General features: G+C 42.7%; 1 protein-coding gene and 1 pseudogene across 1 annotated transcript in view; both read left to right on the plus strand.

Moving 5' to 3' along the window:
• The window catches only part of PPIP5K2 (diphosphoinositol pentakisphosphate kinase 2), a 170,487-nt gene that overhangs the window by 44,168 nt on the left and 103,173 nt on the right, over positions 1 to 23,146 (plus strand). Inside the window, exons 8-10 of the mRNA XM_061623458.1 lie at positions 171 to 272; positions 1,494 to 1,655; positions 15,894 to 16,015. Coding sequence (XP_061479442.1) covers positions 171 to 272; positions 1,494 to 1,655; positions 15,894 to 16,015 — 386 coding nt within the window. The remainder of the gene's footprint in view (positions 1 to 170; positions 273 to 1,493; positions 1,656 to 15,893; positions 16,016 to 23,146) is intronic.
• On the plus strand, positions 21,016 to 21,133 carry LOC133375906 (5S ribosomal RNA; annotated as a pseudogene).

Consider the following 23,146-nt stretch of genomic DNA (forward strand, 5'->3'; position numbering starts at 1 on the left):
ATTTCCATACTTTCACACCAAGCTAATTTTTGCTTTGTTTTATTATAAAAAATATTGCTTTTTGTTTTAAGTGTTGAATAAAACCGTCTAGGGAAAGGTGAGGAAAGAAGTAGTTTATGGAGCTGAGAAGACTTTGCCTTTGTGTGAAGTTATAAAGGTTTGTGTTTCAGATTGGCAGCAGAAGCAGTGTTTATTCCCCTGAAAGCAGTGTGAGGAAAACTGGTTCGTATATTTACGAGGAGTTCATGCCTACAGATGGCACTGATGTGAAGGTATGACAACTGCATATTTTGGTTTATATTTAGAATAATGAAGTGCTTAAGGAACTCAGCAACGTTAGATGTGAAGCATTTCATCTCTGCCTGAAGCATTGCTATTATTGAAGTTAAAATAGTTTATATGTCGTGTTTTGTTTCCTACAAGGGAAAAAAACTACGTGGTATGGTAAAGAATGTTTTATTTTGTCTATCTCTTTATCAAGTGATTATCACTTTTTCAAGTGATTTTACCATGCAAAAAGTATATAATTCGGCTGTTTTACTGTTTTCTGAACACGTAGTCAGAGAAATACACTTGTCTTGAAAAGCAATTATTCTAACATTTTTATCCTAAACATACTTTCTTGAAAATAAAGTATATTGTGTTAAATAGAAATTACTTCCAATAAAGTGTGTTTAGGAATGAACCTGCATTCCAAAATCATAAAGCCATACTTCAAACACTGAAATGGTTTTGATTGATCTGTGCAGTCTTGAAACAGTTGTCTTCAGCAATCATGGAGAAGTTGTGTGAGTAGTTGAATTAGTTCCTTGTGGCTTCTAAAGCTGCTAATCATACAGCAGCTGGTTTTTGTTTTTTATTTGTCAACATTTATTTGAAACTAAGACACAAAATTTCAACACAGCAGAATTACAATTTGTGATTATAGATTGGAATGAGGCCTTTGAAAGTTTGATAAATATAGAAGTGGTGTAGTTCCAACAAATTAATCGTGTCACCTTTAATTCTTTGGTGGTTCATCCTGTACAAAGGCTAGGATTCAAAGAGCTACTTTCAGTGAGTCAAGGAAAATGTTTTACTTTTTTTATTTGAAGAACCATATCACACACTGCTTTGAAACTCAACCACATCTAGTTGCCATGTGATGTGGGCAAGGAGTAGGGAAGCCTGCATTTGAAGGAAAAACAAATCTAAATCCCCTTGGGTATGCAAAGCTAATAGCTTACAATCTTTTCATATTCTTTGGATCATGGCCAGTCTCATTAGGAGTCATGCTAAATAAATTAGTAGCAATAGAAGATGTAATATGAAACTTTCAGCAAGGTTAGATTATCATTTGGGACATAAATACACTGTAGAGTTGGAACTGCCAATGCTTTTCAGTTTGTTGCTAATCTCCCCATCCTGACTCTATACCTGGAGCTGGCTATGAGATAAGAATGTCATGTAACTAAAAGAAGAAAAAGCTCTATTTGTTTTTTCCCCAAATAAAGGTATACACAGTAGGACCAGACTATGCACATGCAGAAGCTCGTAAATCCCCTGCTCTGGATGGAAAAGTAGAGCGGGACAGTGAAGGGAAAGAAGTTCGGTATCCAGTTATCCTTAATGCAAGGGAGAAGCTTATAGCTTGGAAAGTGTGCCTGGCCTTTAAGGTAAAATGAAAAGTTAGCATGCAGGTGAAACTTAATTTTTTCAATCTGGAACTATCACTTATCAAATAAGGGCTGAAGAAAGTTGTCTTTATTTAACTCAGAGGGTGTCTCCTAGCTTTGAGTTGTCCTAGAATTGTTTATTTTCCTGCTCTTGTTATGACTAAGAGAGAAAGTTTGCTAAGAAAAAAAAAGTAAATATAGCCTATATTACACAAACCTGCTAGTAGGGTAGAGTTTTTTCTGTCCATCACGTGTGACTGGCCTACATTTTCTTGGGTGCTCCAACTGATTTCTTAACCAACATACAGTATATGTTACTTCATAAACAAAGATTAAAATATATTTACATAGATTTTTTATATTGTAAATTCTCCAGTGGGCACCAGGACACCCCCAAGTGGGTATTGTGTTCCTTGCTAGTGCTTGAGGCAGGAAAGAGTTAACACTCCAAAACGACCGATAATGCGGTCCCTCCCACGGAGTGCTAGTTCATTTTCCTGCCTCGCTTGAGCAGTACTGATTTTCGCCTTGCTCTTCAGTCTGGCCGAGTTATATCTTTATCTTCTTCTCTATTTATGTTATTTATTAGCAGTCAATGTTCACTTAACTCAGTGTTGTATATGGATGTTCGTCCTAAGATTAATTAGTTCAATGTTTTCTCCTCAAAATGAATTTCTCTGTGATTTTTCTGATTAATGCATTCCCTTAGTGATTTTCTCCCTCACTTAATGGTTTCCCGGGTAGATTTTCCTCACTAATGAATTTCTCTGTGATTTTCCCTCTCTACATTCCGTTAATATTTCCCTCATTTAATGAATTTCCGGGGAGGTTTCCCTCAGTAATAACTTTCTTTGTGGATTTTTCTGTTACTGATATTTCCCTCTCTTAATGAATTCCGGGGTGATTTTTCTTTGTTTAATGAGTGGCACTGTAGTTTTATTTCCTTTATAAATTGGTCCTTCCTGCTAGCAGTGAAATGCCTAAGGAGCAAAAAAGTGTCTCTTCACGGCTTTCTAAACGAACGGTTGCAGCACTTGGTGCGGTAGCACCTACAGCTCGCTTGCATACACCAGCAGTTAAAAAGACGAGCCGCTGCAGCGCTCCCGAAGGCGGTCGCCATTTTAAGCAAACAGCCTCACAGGCACCGCGCGGCCCAATCACTCTTGCGGTAGCACAGAGAACGGCCGTTAATCAACCTGCACCTGTTTCCCCTGCAAGCGCTGAGGTATCAGAGCAGTCAGGGTGGAAAACTTTAAACGCATTTAACGATACTGCATTCCCTGTAGCTGGTGCAGTAGCACTGCAATCAGGATGTAAAAGTATGGAAGCAGTTAAAGGTGCAGAACAGCCTGTCAGCACTGCAGTAGCAGAGCAATCAGGACGCAAGCATATGTCTAAAACAAAACATACAGTTAGCCATACAGCTGAGCAATCAGGACGGGTTGCTGCTGAGGGAGCCACGGAATATAAGAAAAATGCTTCCTTACAAAGCAGAAGGGTGCTGTATCTAGGACAGCACTCACAGCAGTTGAGTACAGTTAATGTTGAATTTCCCTCACAGCAGGAGGGAATTCCAGATCCTTCAGTCCTTTTTTGCTCGGATTCTGACGACAATGATGAGGAATTTACCGGTTTTAAGACTCATCACCCTGAGATTCCGCAGGGCACTGGGGCATTAGAGCCTGCAAGTGATATTGTGCCTAATGGGCACAGTCATAATCAGCAGCACAGAGTTTTGCGTGAGAGAACTAATCATAATCAACATCAATTTACCTCCACACACCTGCCCTCTCCTGCCACCTTGTGTTCAGGTCAGGAACTTCAGCCGGTGAAGTCTTTTCATTTAGGAGCTGCAGAATTAAATTATATTAGAAAGGCTCTCATGGGTGATATATCAGCAGAACTAGCTGCGTTTCGCCAATCTTTTCAAGTGAATCCTGTACAGGCACAACAGCGCAGTCATACACCAGGACAAAGTCACTGGCAACACCATATACGACAGTGCAGTGATCAGATGAATCAGGCAGGTTTCCCTGACGTTGAGCAACCTGAGCTCCACACTGAATTTGCAAATAGCTCACCAGATCCACATGATGTGGCCAGAGGGTAGAGCACAGGGCTTATTAGCTGACAGACCAGACAGATCAAGGTTTGCTAGGCAACAGTTTATGCACGATGATTCAGTGCTTGATTTCGAAGCCGAATCAGATGAATGGAGTGATACTTCACAACCAGAAGAGCCCCACTCCAATAGGTTGTTTCACAGCACTTACTATATGCCTCTGCTATGCAAGGCTATGGCGGCTTTAGATTTGAATGATGTTGTTACAGACCAGGCATCTTCTACCTCCAGAGGAGCATCTGTTCTTCCGGAAACTAAGTCTACCGATAAGGTCATTAAGGTACCATCACTGCTCAGACAAATAGTGAAATCTGAATGGGACTCACCAGTTCAGTCTAACAAGTCAATGACGTATGCTAAGAAACTATACTTATTGGAGCCAGAGTTTATGGAGCAACTGAAAACTCCGGACATTGATTCTCCAATTTCTGCCTTAGTTTCTAGAAACTTCCTTTTAAGAGAAGGGGATGCTCAATTGAAAGATCTTACAGAACGTGACTTCCGGGAAGGATGACTTCGCTTGTGCCTGCTTGTTGAGACGAGCTCTCGTCTCAGAAGAAGCTTTTTCAGTTCTAAAATCAGTCAGAATGTTCTTTTTGACTGGTAAAGATTTTCTCCTGGGCAGGGAGAAATGTAGAGATTAACCACAAAAGCCTGTTTTTATTGGGAGGACTGGATTTCATTAATTTATGAGAGAAGGTTCAGCCAACAATGCCGGACGGACTTCCAGCAAGCTCTAACTGATTAATGCGACACATTTATCTTTTCTTCAAAGAAAAACGGACTTTAACAGGCAAGCATCCTTCTTTCTATTTTCTTTTTCACTTGGCTTAAATTGCTGCAGCAAAAAGAGATTTGTCAATGAATCAGCTATAAAGAATTTCTGGGTGAGTTTTAACTCTTCTCTGTTATTCACAAAATTAAGGAGGAAAGAAATCGAGAAAGCTTATCTTTGTTTTTATTGCAAAAAGCTGTCCTGGAAGTGCATTCTAAAGATATAAACGGAAGAGGGATTTCTATTCCGAGGAGAAAAAAATAAATAAATTTGATTTATGAACTTTGGAATATTATATGTCTGGGACTATTTTCTTTTTGGTCTATTTCATTTTGACGAATCTGCTTGTTCACAACGCCACTAATTGTTTTGATGCTGGGAACTAAATTTGTTTTGTATTCCTGAACATATAAGAGATAAGGTAGGCTGTTCTGTTTACACTGTGATGTCATCAAGCCTGGAATATTAACCCAATTGTTGCTGAAATAAGAAGTGGTTTTTGTTTTGTTTCGTTTTGTTTTCGTGGTTTTAAGAATGGCAATCAAGAAAGTGGCTGAGAATCTGGAAGTAATTATGTTTCAGAAAATAATGGATGAGATTGAGATAACGAAACAAACCCTGAGACAGGGTAGAAAGGAGATGAAAATTGAATTGGGCAAAATGACGCAGGAGCTTAAAGAAATAGGGGATCTTGTGAGAGATGAGATTAGAGATGAGAAAAGAAAAATTAAAGGGAAGATGCAAGCCCTGGAGATTGGAACAAATGTGGAATTGGAAAAAGATCTGGAGTTTATGGATATTAGAAACAAAGTTTACTGTTTGGAATTCAATGTTGTCTCTGAAGAAATTAATGAAGATATTAGAGATAAAGTTATCAATGTCTTGGATAATTTTTTGGACTGGAATGATGTGATGGAGCTTGACATAGAAAAAATCTATGGAATTAACTACAGATATGTGACAATGGAAAAATTCTCAAGAGATGAGTCAGTGCATTTTGTAAAAAAGAAGAAGAGAGATATGACTTTACAACAATATTTCAGCAACATATTCAGAATTGATGGCAAGGAAATATTTGTGACAAAGGAAATTCCCATCAGACTCTTATTATATGACTATGGCTATGACAGCAAGATTATTATGGGATACTGATAATGGAAGAATGGACACTGAAATTACTGGACTTAACAGGACTATGGAAGATGGAATTAATATTGATATTGGAAGAATGGCTATTGAAATTATTGGACCTAACAGATTTGATGAGATGGATTAATCAATATGTTTATTTGGACTATGGTTATGACAACAAGATTATTATGGGATACTGATAATGGAAGAATGGCTATTGAAATTATTGGACCTAATAGATTTGAATGAGATGGATTGATTGACATGCTTATTTGATTATTATGGGATACTGATAATGGAAGAACGGCTATTGAAATTACTGGACTTAACAGGATTATTGAAGATGGAAGATGGAATTAACATTGATAATGGAAGAACGGCTATTGAAATTATTGGACCTAATAGATTTGAATGAAATGGATTAATCGACATGCTTATTTGGAGAAAAATTGATAGATATATTTCTCAAAGAATTGAAACTTCTCTTTGACTTTTTGTGGAAAGAATAAAGTAATGTTTATGAGATTTGATGATTAACTAAGATAACTACTGGAGGAAAGTGATTTTATAATATAATTTAAGAGACAGGATTGTTATATATTGTACACCTATAACTGATCTGCGACAAATGGGAAGTCAACATTTTATTTTACTGTTTAATCATTTTTGTTTTGTTTTGTTTTTTGTCTTTGAATGTTTTTTGATTTTGTTTTGTTTGTTTTATGAAAATTTGAATAAAAATTATTGGAAAAAAAAGAAAAGAAAGATCTTACAGAACGCAAGTTAGATATGGCACTTAAAAAGGTCCATGAAGCATCAGCATTGTCGGTACGTGCATCCATAGCAGCATCTGTGTTTTCACGAGCTGCATTATTGTAGTTAGATGAAGTTTTGGAAAATCCAGATCAAGACCAAGACAGACTTAGGAAAATAATTTTGAAGGTATCAAGGACACAGGCTTTCATTGCAGATGCAACAATGGATGCTACTCAATTCGCAGCTAGAGCCATGGCTGCTGAAGTCGTAGCTAGGCGTATTCTGTGGCTTCACCATTGGGAGATGGACGTTTCTTCTCGCATGGTGTTGGCGACAGAACCATATGCAGGCAAGAAGTTATTTGGTGACAATGTGCTAAGTGAAGTACTAGTTGAAACAAGAGACAAGAAGAAGGCAATGCCAGTAACAAGTAAAAGACGAGATGACAAGCGTCCTTTTCGCCGTTTTCAGCCATACCAGTCCTTTCGTCCCTCTAGGTTTGTAGGAAGGGGGCGCGATTTCCGTGTTAACAGACAAGTTTGGGGTCGTCCAAGAGTCCAGTTGCGCAACCAACCACAATCAGCAGCGCGAAATACATTCTCAGCTACCCACAGAGGTGGACGGCAACAAAGACAATTCTGACTTATTGCAGATCCCGGTCGGGGGCCGCCTGCTGAAATTTGCTCACATTTGGCAGCTGACAACATCAGACCGCTGGGTACAGAATGCTCTTCAGTATGGGTATCTGATAGAGTTTCAGGCTACGCCTCCAAACAGATTTCTCCCGTCCCCTGTTTCAGCACATCCCGAGAAGCGCAGGCTGCTACAACAGGCAATACAACATCTGTTGCAGATAGCAGCCATAGAACCGGTTCCGCAGCACCAGAAATTTCAAGGGGTTTATTCTATTCTCTTTCTTGTGCCCAAAAAAGGAAAAAATTGGAGAGCCGTACTCGATCTAAAATTTTTGAACGGATTTGTCAGATACCGGAAATTTCGCATGGAAACATTGGTGTCCATAAAAGAAGCTATTCAGCCTCGAGACTTCCTCGCTTCCATAGATCTAACCGACGCATATTTACATGTGCCAATCCATCCGCAGCACCGCAAGTTCCTCCACTTCGTTTACAACAATCACCACTATCAGTACCGGGCAATGCCCTTTGGCTTGGCGTCAGCGCCGAGGGTCTTCACGAAAATTATGGTGACCCTTGTCGCCCATCTCCGTCAACATGGGTTGAATCTTTACCCATATTTAGACGACATTCTGATTCGTTCACACACAGCACAGTCAGCTTATCAGGACATTCACACCATACTAGCTGTTCTCCACAATCACGGATTCTTAGTCAACATACCCAAGAGTCATTTGTTCCCTCAACAACGTTTACAGCATTTGGGGGCAATGATAGATACGGAACTGGAGATGATTTCTCTTTCAGAAGACAGGGTTCAAAAGATAAAGTTGGCTGTTCGACCACTGTTAGCAAAGTCTGCAGAGGACTTAATGGTCTTAGCACAGGTTTTAGGCATGCTTGTTTCCTCTATCCAAGTTACCCCATGGGCCAGATTTCATCTTCGTCCTCTGCAATGGGCACTGTTACCATACCAGTGGCAGATCGCGCATTCCCTGCATCTCCAGGTTCCTCTGACGTTACGATTGAAAACCGCTCTTCGTTGGTGGACACAGGATTGCAACCTACGCAGAGGATTTTCCTTAAAGGACCCACCACGGGAGACTGTCACATCAGATGCGAGTCTCCAGGGGTGGGGAGCTCACTGCAGAGGTCAAATTCTGCAGGGATCTTGGTCCCCTCACGAATCAACCCAAAGCATCAACTTTCTAGAACTTCGGGCAGCACGGTTGGCGCTGCAACATTTTGTGCCTTTATTCCATCTCAAACATGTGCTGCTGCAAACAGACAACAACTGTGTGAAAGCGTTCATAAATCGTCAGGGAGGGACGAAGTTGCTGGTTCTTCATCAGGAGGCATCTCTACTAATTTTCTGGGCAGAGCACACACTCCATTCATTGACAGCGGAATATATCAAGGGAGTAGAGAATGTACAAGCGGACTGGTTAAGCAGACAGCAGATATTGCCGGGCGAGTGGCAGTTACACAAAGATGTGTTCAACCAGATACGCAGCAGGTTCGGAAGGATGGATGTGGACCTTTTCGCTTCAGATGCAAATCATCAACTGACGAGGTATTACACTCGCTATCCATAAGAACATAAGAACATAAGAAGAGCCTGCTGGATCAGGCCAGTGGCCCATCTAGTCCAGCATCCTGTTCTCACAGTGGCCAACCAGGTGCCTGGGGGAAGCCCGCAAGCAGGACCCGAGTGCAAGAACACTCTCCCCTCCTGAGGCTTCCGGCAACTGGTTTTCAGAAGCATGCTGCCTCTGACTAGGGTGGCAGAGCACAGCCATCACGGCTAGTAGCCATTGATAGCCCTGTCCTCCATGAATTTGTCTAATCTTCTTTTAAAGCCATCCAAGCTGGTGGCCATTACTGCATCTTGTGGGAGCAAATTCCATAGTTTAACTATGCGCTGAGTAAAGAAGTACTTCCTTTTGTCTGTCCTGAATCTTCCAACATCCAGCTTCTTTGAATGTCCACGAGTTCTAGTATTATGAGAGAGGGAGAAGAACTTTTCTCTATCCACTTTCTCAATGCCATGCATAATTTTATACACTTCTATTATGTCTCCTCTGACCCGCCTTTTCTCTAAACTGAAAAGCCCCAAATGCTGCAACCTTTCCTCGTAAGGGAGTCGCTCCATCCCCTTGATCATTCTGGTTGCCCTCTTCTGAACCTTTTCCAACTCTATAATATCCTTTTTGAGATGAGGCGACTAGAACTGTACACAGTATTCCAAATGCGGCCTCACCATAGATTTATACAACGGCATTATGATATCGGCTGTTCTATTTTCAATACCTTTCCTAATTATTGCTAGCATGGAATTTGCCTTTTCAACAGCTGCCGCACACTGGGTCGACATTTTCATCGTGCTGTCCACTACAACCCCGAGGTCTCTCTCCTGGTCGGTCACCGCCAGTTCAGACCCCATGAGCGTATATGTGAAATTAAGATTGTTTGCTCCAATATGCATAATTTTACACTTGTTTATATTGAATTGCATTTGCCATTTTTCCGCCCATTCACTCAGTTTGGAGAGGTCTTTTTGGAGCTCTTCGCAATCCCTTTTTGTTTTAACAACCCTGAACAATTTAGTGTCGTCAGCAAACTTGGCCACTTCACTGCTCACTCCTAATTCTAGGTCATTAATGAACAAGTTGAAAAGTACAGGTCCCAATACCGATCCTTGAGGGACTCCACTTTCGACAGCCCTCCATTGGGAGAACTGTCCGTTTATTCCTACTCTCTGCTTTCTGCTTCTTAACCAATTCCTTATCCACAAGAGGACCTCTCCTCTTATTCCATGACTGCTAAGCTTCCTCAGAAGCCTTTGGTGAGGTACCTTGTCAAACGCTTTTTGAAAGTCTAAGTACACTATGTCCACTGGATCACCTCTATCTATATGCTTGTTGACATTCTAAAAGAATTCTAATAGGTTACTGAGACAGGACTTTCCCTTGCAGAAGCCATGCTGGCTCTGCTTCAGCAAGGCTTGTTCTTCTATGTGCTTAGTTAATCTAGCTTTAATCATACTTTCTACCAGTTTTCCAGGGACAGAAGTTAAGCTAACTGGCCTGTAATTTCCGGGATCCCCTCTGGATCCCTTTTTGAAGATTGGCGTTACATTTGCCACTTTCCAGTCCTCAGGCACGGAGGAGGACCCGAGGGACAAGTTACATATTTTAGTTAGCAGATCAGCAATTTCACCTTTGAGTTCTTTGAGAACTCTCGGGTGGATGCCATCCGGGCCCGGTGATTTGTCAGTTTTTATATTGTCCATTAAGCTTAGAACTTCCTCTCTCGTTACCACTATTTGTCTCAGTTCCTCAGAATCCCTTCCTGCAAATGTTAGTTCAGGTTCAGGGATCTGCCCTATATCTTCCACTGTGAAGACAGATGCAAAGAATTCATTTAGCTTCTCTGCAATCTCCTTATCGTTCTTTAGTACACCTTTGACTCCCTTATCATCCAAGGGTCCAATCGCCTCCCTAGATAGTCTCCTGCTTTGAATGTATTTATAGAATTTTTTGTTGTTGGTTTTTATGTTCTTAGCAATGTGCTCCTCAAATTCTTTTTTAGCATCCCTTATTGTCTTCTTGCATTTCTTTTGCCAGAGTTTGTGTTCTTTTTTATTTTCTTCATTCGGACAAGACTTCCATTTTCTGAAGGAAGACTTTTTGCCTCTAAGAGCTTCCTTGACTTTGCTCGTTAACCATGCTGGCATCTTCTTGGCCCTGGCGGTACCTTTTCTGATCTGCGGTATGCACTCCAGTTGAGCTTCTAATATAGTGTTTTTAAACAACTTCCAAGCATTTTCAACTGATGTGACCCTCTGGACTTTGTTTTTCAGCTTTCTTTTTACCAATCCCCTCATTTTTGTGAAGTTTCCTCTTTTGAAGTCAAATGTGACCGTGTTGGATTTTCTTGGCAATTGGCCATTTACATGTATGTTTAATTTAATAGCACTATGGTCACTGCTCCCAATTGGTTCAACAACACTTACATCTCGCACCAGGTCCCGGTCCCCACTGAGGATTAAGTCCAGGGTTGCCGTCCCTCTGGTGTCGGTTCCATGACCAACTGGTCTAGGGAATAGTCATTTAGAATATCTAGAAACTTTGCTTCTTTGTCATGACTGGAACACATATGCAGCCAGTCTATGTCCGGGTAGTTGAAGTCACCCATTACTACCACATTTCCTAGTTTGGATGCTTCCTCAATTTCATATCTCATCTCAAGGTCTCCCTGAGCATTTTGATCAGGGGGACGATAGATCGTTCCCAGTATTAAGTCCCTCCTGGGGCACGGTATCACCACCCACAACGATTCTGTGGAGGAGTCTGCCTCTTTTGGGGTTTCGAGCTTGCTGGATTCAATGCCTTCTTTCACGTATAGAGCGACTCCGCCACCAATACGTCCTTCCCTGTCCTTCCGATATAGTTTATATCCAGGGATAACCGTATCCCACTGGTTTTCTCCATTCCACCAGGTCTCGGTTATGCTCACTATATCAATGCTCTCCTCTAAGACCAAGCACTCCAGTTCTCCCATCTTGGTTCGGAGGCTCCTAGCATTAGCATACAGGCACTTGTAAGCAGTGTGTCTCTTCAAGTGTCTTTGGCACTTGTGGTTTGGCCTGTGGTAATTTTGCTCTTCTGAATTTATATCCTGTGCCCCTGCTCTCACAATGCCTACTTCTAGGCCTACCCCTTTTAAAATTTCATCATTCTTTGGTTTTTATCCCAGGGGGGAGGTTTATTCCGAACCGGACCTTTCTCAGCTCCTGCTACCTTTTTAATTTTAAGTGCCAGCAGTCTGGTTCCATTCTGGTTCAAGTGGAGCCCGTCCCTTTTGTACAGGCCCGGCTTGTCCCAATATGTTCCCCAGTGCCTAACAAATCCGAACCCTTCCACCCGACACCATCGTCTCATCCACGCATTGAGACTGCGAAGCTGGGCCTGTCTGACTGGTCCTGCGCGTGGAACTGGTAGCATTTCAGAGAAAGCCACCTTGGAGGTCCTGGCTTTCAGCATCCTACCTAGCAACCTAAATTTTGCTTCCAGGACCTCACGGCTGCATTTCTCCATGTCGTTGGTGCCAACGTGCACCACGACCACTGACTCCTTCCCAGCACTGTCTACCAAACTAAACGACAGGCGATATCCGCAACCTTCGCACCAGGCAGGCAAAACACCTTGCGGTCTACACGCCCATCACACACCCCACTGTCTATGTTCCTAATGATCGAATCACCCACTACAAGGATCCCTCCACCCCCTGGAGATATATCCTCGGCACGAGAGGATAGCTGCTCATCCACCAAGGAATGGGTCCCTTCTAAGGGATCGTTTCCCTATTCCTCAACTGGATGGTCTCGTTCCCCGAGACCATCGTTCTCCATGATAGCAGGAGAGCTATCATCGTTGGAGTGGGACACAGCTATAACGTCCCTCTGCCTCTCTCAGCTTTTCCAGGTCCGCCACCTTGGCCTCAAGGAAATGAAGTCGTTCCCGGAGAGCCAGGAGCTCATTGCACCGAGAGCACACCCACGACTTCTGTCCAACAGGCAGATAGTCGTACATGCTGCAGGCGGTGCAAAACATTGGACAGCCCCCACACCCCTGCTGGCTTCTTACCTGCATAGTTTTGTTTAAGGTTTATTACGTCAATGGGTTGGAGACTGTGGTTTAGTTGAGGTCAGGGAACAGACAGGCAGAGTGGGGGGCCCTGGCCTCCTCGCCCTGCTGCCGAACTCGCTCTGCTGCCTAACTCGCCTTGACGCTTCGTCAGCTGGGGCTCCCTCTAGCTCGTGGAGCAGGCTCCCTCGCTAGGGTGCTCTGACTTTATATGTGTGGCTGGTTCCTCCCAGCTACTGCTGCCAGCCAATGATGTGTTACTTGAGGCTGATGGCTATCAGCTGGGGCTTAACTCTTTAGTATTCTCTCAGGCTTCCTTTGAAGGCAGGAAGGCAGGCTTCCTTCCTGAGTGAGGGGCGGGGCTGTTTAAGCTTTTGGCTGCTTTTAATCTAAGCAAGGGGCTGCGCCTTCCAGGCAAGTCTTTTGTGTTTGTTGTTTTCCCACCTAGAACAGCCTGACCTTTCTTTAACCTAGGGAAACAGAGCTTGTGGTTGTGTTTCAGGAAGGCTGAAGCTGCCCTTTTTAGCAAGGACTGAGCTGACTCTCTCCCTGTATGTGTCGGTGGAGTTTCCTTTTCCCCCTTCTCTCCGACTGGAATTTAGCCTTGTTTACAGTGTCCCCTGAAGCTTTCCTGCTAGGGTGGTGTTGAAGACTAGCTTTCTATAGGCTTCCTTCTCCTAGGATCTGTCTCCTAAGATATAGGTTCTTTCAGGATTTGGCTCCTAGTTCAGGGTGACCTTGGGCTGCCCTTATTAGTTATTGCTCTGAGCTGTTTTACTTCAATTAAATAACGGAATAAATGGGAGCTACTTACCCTGTTTTCGCTCTGCTGCTTAACTCGCCTTGACGCTTTGTCAGCTGGGGCCTTGACGCTTCGTCAGCTGGGGCTCCCTCTAGCTCATGGAGCAGGATCCATCTCTCAGAGCAGAGGGTGTAGATGCCCTACATTCTCCTTGGCCAAAGGCAACACTGTATCTTTTCCCTCCTTTTCCATTGCTATCTCAGGTAGTGAAAAAGGTAAGGATGGAGAGGGCCAATGTTGTTCTACTAGCACCAGATTGGCCAAAGAGGCCATGGTTCTCAGAGCTAGTCAACCTATCTGTCGAGCCCCCATGGTGTCTGCCTCTTCGACCAGATTTGCTGCTACAAGGACCGCTTCGCCACCCCGATCTTCAATGGTTGAGCTTAACCGCATGGAAATTGAGCGGGACAAACTGCTGAGGGCTGGATTACCAACGGAAGTGGTCACCACAATATTGGCAGCTAGAAGACAGTCCACAATAAGAAGCTACCAGTATACCTGGGCGGCCTTTTTGAAATGGTGTAAGAGGAATCATGTTACACCTAGAACCTCGGGGATTACAGAGGTGTTATCTTTTTTAAATGCTGGTTTGCATTTAAGGGGTTGAGACCCAATACTTTGAGACGACAAGCCTCTGCGTTGTCAACAGTCCTGTCTAAGTCTTCTTATGCATCACTGGGAGCTCATCCCTATATGAAACAATTTCTAAGAGGGGCTTCAATATTGTCAGCACCTGTTCATCATCATTTTCCAACGTGGAATCTTCACAAGGTCTTGGTAGCTCTTCAAAAACCGCCATTTGAACCATTGAAAACGTCTACGTTATGAATCCTTTTCTTCAAAGTATTATTCCTCATAGCAATAACATCAGCTAGACGAGTATCTGAACTTGGAGTTCTCTCGGTGGCAAAACATCTATGTATTTTCCATACTGACAGAGTTATTTTGCGCACAGATTCTACTTTTGTTCCAAAAGTTAATTCCGCCTTTCACTGTCAGCAGGAAATAGTATTGCCAACATTTTGTCCTTCGCCAAAGCATCCTCTAGAGCGCGCTTGGCATTCATTGGATGTGAGGAGAGCACTTAAAGTATATATAAATTGGACTAGGCCAATAAGGCAAACTGATTCTTTGTTTGTTTCTTACCATCCAACTACTCTTGGTAAAAAGGTGTCCTTCTCTACTTTGGCGAGATGGATTAAGGGCTGCATTGCCTGAGCACAGAGCTTCGAAAAGTTACTTTTTTGAACTACAACTCCCATCAGCCCCAGCCAGCATGGGGCTGGCTGGGGCTGATGGGAGCTGTAGTTCAAAAAAGTAACTTTTCCAAGCTCTGCCTTAGCATACAGTTCTCTAAACATACCATTACCTTCAGGCATCGTTGCTCATTCCACTAGAGCAGCGGCTGCCACTGCAGCTTATTCAACAAATGTATTTCTCCAGGAAATATGTAGGGCGGCTACTTGGGCTAACCCTAACACTTTTACTAAACATTATAAAATAGATCTTTATGCTTCAGCTGAAGCAGCTTTGGGGAGGCGAGTTATTCAGCAGGTCCTGAGTGATCATTGAATATTTCTGTACCCACCCAATCAATATGTTAGCTCTGGAACATCCCACTTGGGGGTGTCCTTGTGCCCAATGGAGAAGGAACCATTTTACTCACCAGAAAGGTGTTTCTCAGTGGGCGCCAGGACACCACCAAGGCCCACCCTGGGATACAAACGACAGGAAACATGATAATAAAATGGGTGGACACTGAAGAGTCAATGATCACTCCTCTCCCATGTATCATTCAGTGGAGTTGGCAGTCGCTCGGAGTAGAGACTGTATAGTTCTTTTTACCACTGAAGTGTAGAATGTATGTTTTCATAATTACAGTTCATGTTGCCACAGTTTTTTCGATATGTATAAGTTTATATTTTAAGCTTGGTCAGACAGCGAACTAGCACTCTGTGGGAGGGGCCGCATTATCGGTCGTTTTGGAGTGTTAACTCTTTCCTGCCTCAAGCACTAGCAAGGAACACAATACCCACTTGGCGGTGTCCTGGTGCCCACTGAGAAACACCTTTCTGGTGAGTAAAACGGTTCCTTATTTTATAACAGGACTTCAATGCTTTAAATAAGGATAAGATAAAGGATTGGCTTTGGAGGGGTGTAGAATCTAAGCGGAGGTACCTTTTTAAAAAGCTATAGAGAGTTCTTGTGTTAGGGCAAGGTATACTTTAAAATGCATTTGAAGGAATGCATAGGATATGTTGAACTCTTGGATTTCTAGTAAGACATGCCTTTTTGTTCATTAATTTGTTTTTACCATGGATGATTATCTGAAGTGGGAAAATGAAACTTGTGATTTCTTTCCTTGACAGCAAACAGTTTGTGGCTTTGATCTGTTGCGTGCAAGTGGACAGTCTTATGTCTGTGATGTTAATGGCTTCAGTTTTGTCAAGAATTCTATGAAATATTATGATGATTGTGCTAAAATCCTTGGGTAAGATTTTATGCTATATATGAGACCTTTTTTCTTTTCATTATTTATTTAAAGCAAATAGAATATTCATTGTGGTTGATCTGCTGGAAAACATACATAGTGAAATAGAGCACTTATAGTTGCCTTTGATAATGTAGTTAATTCATATAAGCCAATGGCTACTTAGGATGCCTGTTATTTTAACATGCTTACCCAGTGTAGTTTTCTTCATTAGTGAAGAGTTTAGCGCAACTTCTCCAGAACATTCTTTAGAAGATGAAACACTGGAGCTTAATGGTGTCTTTGGGGACATATATTTGCAGTTTGTGAAGAAATGACTAGGAAGGATAGTCTGCCTAGACAAGTTCTTTCTCAAGGCAGGAACATTGTGGATCCTTGAAATGCAATTGTTTAAAAGCACCTACAATGTGTAGTTGGAGCCATATAGTTATTACCTAGGTCAATGTTTGTAGTTTTTGTTTGATTCCCTAAAAACTATCCAGCCAAAAAAAAAAAGATCCTTTTCCTCAGTGAAGTAACCACAGTTAACCTGAATAGTTTCTATTAACCAGCGTGTTGCATCTTGAATAGGCAGATATGGCAAGAATAGGCAGTGCTGTTGGACTTTCCTCATAAACTAGCCTGGAGATAATGATGTGTTGAGTGAGTTGTACAGTGTACAGACTTTATATGTTGTAATTGTAAAGTGTACCTCTGTGCTTCCTACAAAATGTTCTATTTTTAAGGACTGCTTAATTCCATATAAGCCTGCCTGGGCTCTGAGGTCATCATGTGAGGCCTTGCTCTAGGTGGGCTTTTAATGTGTGTCTACTACTGCTATTGCTGTTTCTAGGCAGAACAATTTTGGAATTGCTGTTCTAAGTTTAGTTTGATTATTTTAATGTGTTTTATGAAGTGTTTTAGAATATGATGTAAGTTTCTGTGAGTACAAATGTAGAAGAGTAGGATATTAATAATATATTATAATCATCCTTATGACTTTAGGCTGGAAAGTACATAAATAAATTCAGCATACAGTGAGGGAGTAGTCCCTAGTAGCCTCAAGGAGGCAGTAGTAAGACCTCTTTTAAAGAAACCTTCCTTAGACCCAGATGACCTGAACAACTATAGACCGGTGGCGAATGTCCCCTTTTTGGGCAAGGTTCTGGAGCGGGTGGTTGCCGGTCAGCTCCAGGCGCTCTTGGATGAGACCGATTATCTGGATCCGTTTCAATCCGGTTTTAGGCCTGGTTTTGGCACTGAAACAGCCTTGGTCGCCCTGTACGATGACCTTTGTCGGGAGAGGGACAGAGGGAGTGTGACTCTGTTGATTCTCCTTGATCTCTCAGTGGCGTTTGATACCATCGACCATGGTATCCTTCTGGGGAGACTCGCGGAGTTGGGAGTTGGAGGCACTGCTTGGCAGTGGTTCCGCTCCTACTTGGCGGATCGTCGCCAGAAGGTAGTACTTGGGGAACATTGCTCGACACCTTGGACTCTCCATTGTGGAGTCCCTCAGGGGTCGGTTTTGTCCCCCATGCTTTTTAACATCTACATGCAACCTCTGGGTGCTGTCATCAGGAGTTTTGGAGTGCGTTGCCATCAGTACGCTGATGATACGCAGCTCTATTTCTCCTTTTCATCCTCTACAGGTGAGTCTGTGGATGTGCTGAACCACTGCCTGACCGCGATAATGGACTGGATGAGAGCTAATAAACTGAGACTCAATCCAGACAAGACCGAGACACTGTTGGTGAATGCCTTCCCTGTTCAGATGGTGGATGTTTACCCTGTTCTAAATGGGGTTACACTCCCCTTGAAGGAACAGGTTCGTAGTCTGGGGGTGCTTTTTGATCCTTCCTTGTCTCTTGAGGCGCAAGTGGCCTCGGTGGCAAGGAATGCGTTCTACCACCTTCGGTTGGTAGCCCAGCTACGCCCCTATCTTGACAGGGATGACCTCGCCTCAGTTCATGCTCTGGTAACTTCTAGGTTGGATTACTGTAATGCGCTCTACGTTGGGCTGCCCCTGAAGACAGTTCGGAAACTTCAGCTAGTGCAAAATGCAGCAGCCAGACTGCTGACAAGGACCAGCCGGTCAGCACATATAACACCTGTTCTGGCCCATTTGCACTGGCTACCCATCTGTTTCTGAGCCAGATTCAAGGTGCTGGTCATGACCTATAAAGCCTTACACGGCGTGGGACCGCAATATCTTGTGGAACGCCTCTCCCACTATGAACCTACCCGGTCACTTCGCTCAGCAGCTAAGGCCCTCCTCCGGGTACCAACACATCAGGAAGCCCGGAGGACAGTTACACGATCTAGGGCCTTTTCTGTAGTGGCCCCTGAATTGTGGAATAGCCTCCCCGAAGAAATACGCCTGGCGCCTACGCTGCTATCTTTTTGGCGCCAGGTTAAGACCTGGCTATGCTCCCAGGCATTTTAATGTGTTTACTTTTATATTTCTGTGGTTTCTGTTTGTGTTTATTATTGTTCGGCTGTTTTTATTATATTTTGTATTTTAATCCTTTTGTACACCGCCCAGAGAGCTATTCGCTATGGGTGGTCTAAAAATGAAACAAATAAATAAATAAATACATTCTGGGGCTGAATACTAAAGCATTCCTATCATGTTACTATCTAACCTTTTCTTGAAAATCTTCAGTAAAATGGATTCTGCAGCTTCTCCATGCTGCTTGTTTAATTATGAACTAATATAAATTTATCTTTCTGGAAATTTAAACCACTTCTTGTGTAGCTTATTGGATATAATGAATAATTGCTTCCTGACTTTCTGGCAACAATTTAGACGTTTGAAAACTCTTACTATACTTTGGATAAGGACTCTTGGATTCTACATCCCTCCAAAAGATAACATAATTGGTGCCAGGCAAGCCTTCCTTGGGAGGGCATTTAAAAAAGGGTTTCTTTGGTGTTTATACCCCATATCTTAAGTTGCCATCTGTCTCACCTCTGAGGGCAGGAGGATCTAAAGAGAAGTAGGCTAGAAGCCAGTGCAGTTGTTTCAAGACTAATGAGACTTGTTCTGTGTGTCCAGTCCAGTTAGTAACCTGCCTGTGGTATTTTTCATCAGCTGAAGCTAAGTGGTTTTCAAAGGCAGCTCCACATCCAATATATTATAGTAATCCAAGAGGGATGTTAATAGAGCATGGATACCTGTGGCTAAATTATCCCTGTTCAGGAGAGGTTACAGCTTGTGCACTCTCTAAAGCTAAATCAGGTGGGAAACCTTTTTGCCTCAGGCCAGATCCTTATCAGATCATAGCTTCATAAGCCAAATTTGACAAGGGGGGGGCTACCCACCTGTCGATCACCTGATATCACAGGTTCAGAGAGCCCTGCATGGTTTCAAAGCACCTGAGGCTCTGGCTTAACCACCCACTAGCAGGCATTGGATGCTTGAACAAGTTCCCTGCAGGGAATTCACTTACCCAGCAAATTCAACAGGCTTCAGCTCTACCACCTGTCAGCTGATGGGCAGTAGAGTCAAAGCTTGGTTTCCCTTACTAATGCACAACTGGGAATGCAATTTAAGGATCCCAATTGTGCATTGGCAACTGTATCTTTACCTGCCCCGCACCTGATGTACATATGATGTTGACATCAGGTATGGGGTAGGTGGACATGGGCAGAATTTGACGCCCTAGTAGGCCACCTTTGGCCTGTGGGCTGGAGATTCCCCACCCCTGAGCTAAATGAAAGGTACTTCATGCCATGTGGAATTCCAAAAATAAAGCTGGACTTATTTCTAGGCTGTGAACCTGATCCTTCAGCGGAAGTGCAGCCCTATTTAGAACAAGTTGAGTCCCACTCCCTGATCAGACAAACGATCCAGAAGCAGTACTTCTGCTTGTTGGAATTCTGCTTCAGTTTATTGGCCCTCACTAAGATCATTTCTGATCACAGACCAGTTCAGCTTCACCTTAATCTAATGAAAAGGAGAAATAAGAGTTGTGTGTTTACATGCTAATAAGTGTGCTGATAATCTCCTTGGATTACATCACACACTTGTTTCCTGGGCTCCTACTTAGAGGAAGGGTGGGATATAAATCAAATAATAAATAAATAAATGTAGATGCTCCATGTATGTCCCAAACTGTTTGATTGTCCCCAGCTCCCAATATGAAGGTGTTTTGGAGCCATTTGATTTATCTCAACATTCCACAGAGTGACCAGGCATACCAGTTGGAAACTCCCCTGGGGCTTTCAGGATTCCATCCAATTCCATCATCCTAAAGAGGGGTGGTGATATTAAGTTCCATACACCTGAGATCACAGTCAGCCTGAATTTCAGCAGGTAGCAATCTGACAAGGTACTTGAGAGATTTCTCCCAAATTCAAATCACCTTCTGCCCCATTGAGAAAACCAGATTTGAGTGCAACCTGCTATATGTGTAGAGCTTGTAACGTATTGAGAGAGCCACTTAAGAACATAAGAAGAGCCCTGCTGGATCAGATCAAAGCCTGTCTCATCCAGCATTCTGTTCTAATTCTGTTCCCATAGTCAGATGGCTATGGGAGACCCACAAGTAGGACATGAGTACAACAACACTCTTCTGCTCTTGTTCCCCAGCAACTGGTATTCACAGGCATACTGCCTCTGGTACAGGAGGTAATATATAAACATAGGTTATTCTCCAAGAATCTGTTTAATACCCTTTCAAAGCTACTACATCTTCTGGTAGTGAATTCCACAGTTTGACTACATGCTGTTGAAGTACTTACTTTGTCCTGAATCTTCCACTGTTCAGATTCATTGGTTGACCCCATGTTGCTATGGTGGCCATAAAGTCCTTAGCTGACCCAAACAAAACAGCCTTTACCTCCATGAGCTCAGGCATGGAGACTGTTGGGTAATAGGGTGCCAGTACACCAATAGAATCCCTAATCTGTCCTGATTGCATGGACACTGGGTACAAATGCTCAAAATTAACATTCAAATTGATAGGAAGTCTATCAGAAAAATAGGAAGAGAGATAATCACTTTCTACACAAGCATTGCCTACGGCCATACTACTCTAACCACACCCAACTCATCTGATCTCGGAAGCTAAACAGGGTCAGGCCTGGTTAGTACTTGGATGGGTGGGCTCCTGGGCATACTGGGTGCCATAGGCTTGGAGGAAGGCAATGGTAAACCACCTCTGAATACTTACCATGAAAACCCTATGAATATATCCAAAAAGATTCATAGGGTCGCCATAAGTCGTAATCGACTTGAAAGCATATAACAACAACACCACAAGCATCTCAAAGTGATGTACACTTGATGTAAACATACAAAAATACCCCAGCAGATACATTTCAAAACATCCATGTCAGAGACCCATTCATCCAGATGGTAACCCTATAGACCATTGCAACCCTTCCTTCCTCACAATTGGCCCAATGTTGGTGTTAAACTGAATACACAGAACGATGCAACTGAAAGATGAACTCATCTTAGCTTGGCCACCCAGGTCTCAGTATCACACGCCAGATCAGCCCCATAGTAATGCAGAGGAGACCTTTGCTGAGAAGACCAGTGCCAAACATATAAAGTGTTAGATACAGTGGTTCTTTGGATGCATATCTTCATAACAACTCTACTTTCTAACCAGTCTTAAATAGATTCTTAATTATTAGACATGCTTGCATCACTGTAAACCTTATTTGTATCCTTTTCAGCTTGCTTTCCTTTGAACCTATACCATGATAATGTTCTTTGCCTATATGTATGCTGGTTAAGGATTTAATTTGTCAATTTTTTTTACTTAAACCTTTATATTATAACATTTGTTTCATAAAATATTCTAATTCCAGGACCAGCCTTCATAATTTTAATTTTTTTCAAGTTCTTTCTTGAATCTAAACAATTTTTATTACATATTTAATTCTAGGACCATACTATTTATTTTTTATTTATATATTTTTTTAAAAAAATCTAACCCACCCTTTATCAGCCGGTGCAAATCTCAGGATCGGTGTAACATGGTCCTGAGAAACTGACTTGGTCAGCAGTTTAGCTGCTGCATTTTGCACTAGCTGAACCACTCTCAAGGTAGCCCCACATAGGGTACATTGCAATAATCCATTCAGAAAGGTAGCAGTGTGTGAGTCACAGTGGCTAGGCTGTCCCTGTCCAGGAACAGCCATAGCTTGCAAGCTAGCCAGAGCTGTCAATAGGCACTCCTTAGCTGTGAGGCCACGTGTGCCTTCAGGGGCAAAACTTGATCAAGGAGCATCCCCTGACTATGAACTTGCTCTTTCACGAGGAGTGCAACTCCATCCAGAACAGGCTGCCGACCTAGTTCCCAGACTTGGGGGCCACCAACCTACTGAGCCTCAGTATTGCCAGGCCGTACTGGAAAACCAAGGCCATGTGGGGCACAGGGCTGTGGAGTCGGAGTCGGTAGAAATGAACTGACTCCGGCTTCAAAATAAATTTTGATTGCCAAATTTTTTAAAATATAAATTCAAAATGTCAAAGAAGCTTCCCATGAAGTCAGCTGTAGTTGAGCATTTCACCATAACTCAAGATGGAAAACATTTTGTGTGTCAGTGTATGACACAGGACCCAGATGAAGATAAATGCTGTGATGCCAAGATCAGCACATATTCAGACAGTGATAAAAATGCTCCTATGAGAGCTTCCAATTTAAAAAGACATTTACAGCCCTTTCCAGGGCCGTGGAGTTGGAAGCAATTTTGGGTGCAGTTGGAGTTGGAGTCGGACAGTAGAAAAATAGAGGAGTCGGAGTCGAAGGTTTGGCGTACCGACTCCACAGCCCCGGTGGGGCGCAGGCATTTTGAGGAAAGGAAAAGGGCAGGCAGGTGTAAGTCATGGCTTTACTATCTAGTACAGCCAGATGCCTCAGGGACCTCAGAATTAGACCAAAAATCTTTTTTAAAACGCATGATTAAAGAACAGGATTATATTTGTTGAACATAATGAACGTACAAAGCTGCTGTATAGTGGGTCAGTCCATTGGTTGAGCTATGCCAATATTGGCTACTGTGGCTCTCTTGTGATCTACTGGTTGGGTTCTTATCAAGTGGATAATGTAAAATATTCATGGTTTTAAGAACTGAATATTAAGTACTTTTTCAATTAGACAAATTATTGGCATTTTAATCTCAGCAAACACTTTT

The sequence above is a fragment of the Rhineura floridana genome, chromosome 1, assembly GCF_030035675.1.
Source record: "Rhineura floridana isolate rRhiFlo1 chromosome 1, rRhiFlo1.hap2, whole genome shotgun sequence".
NCBI lineage: Eukaryota > Metazoa > Chordata > Lepidosauria > Squamata > Rhineuridae > Rhineura > Rhineura floridana.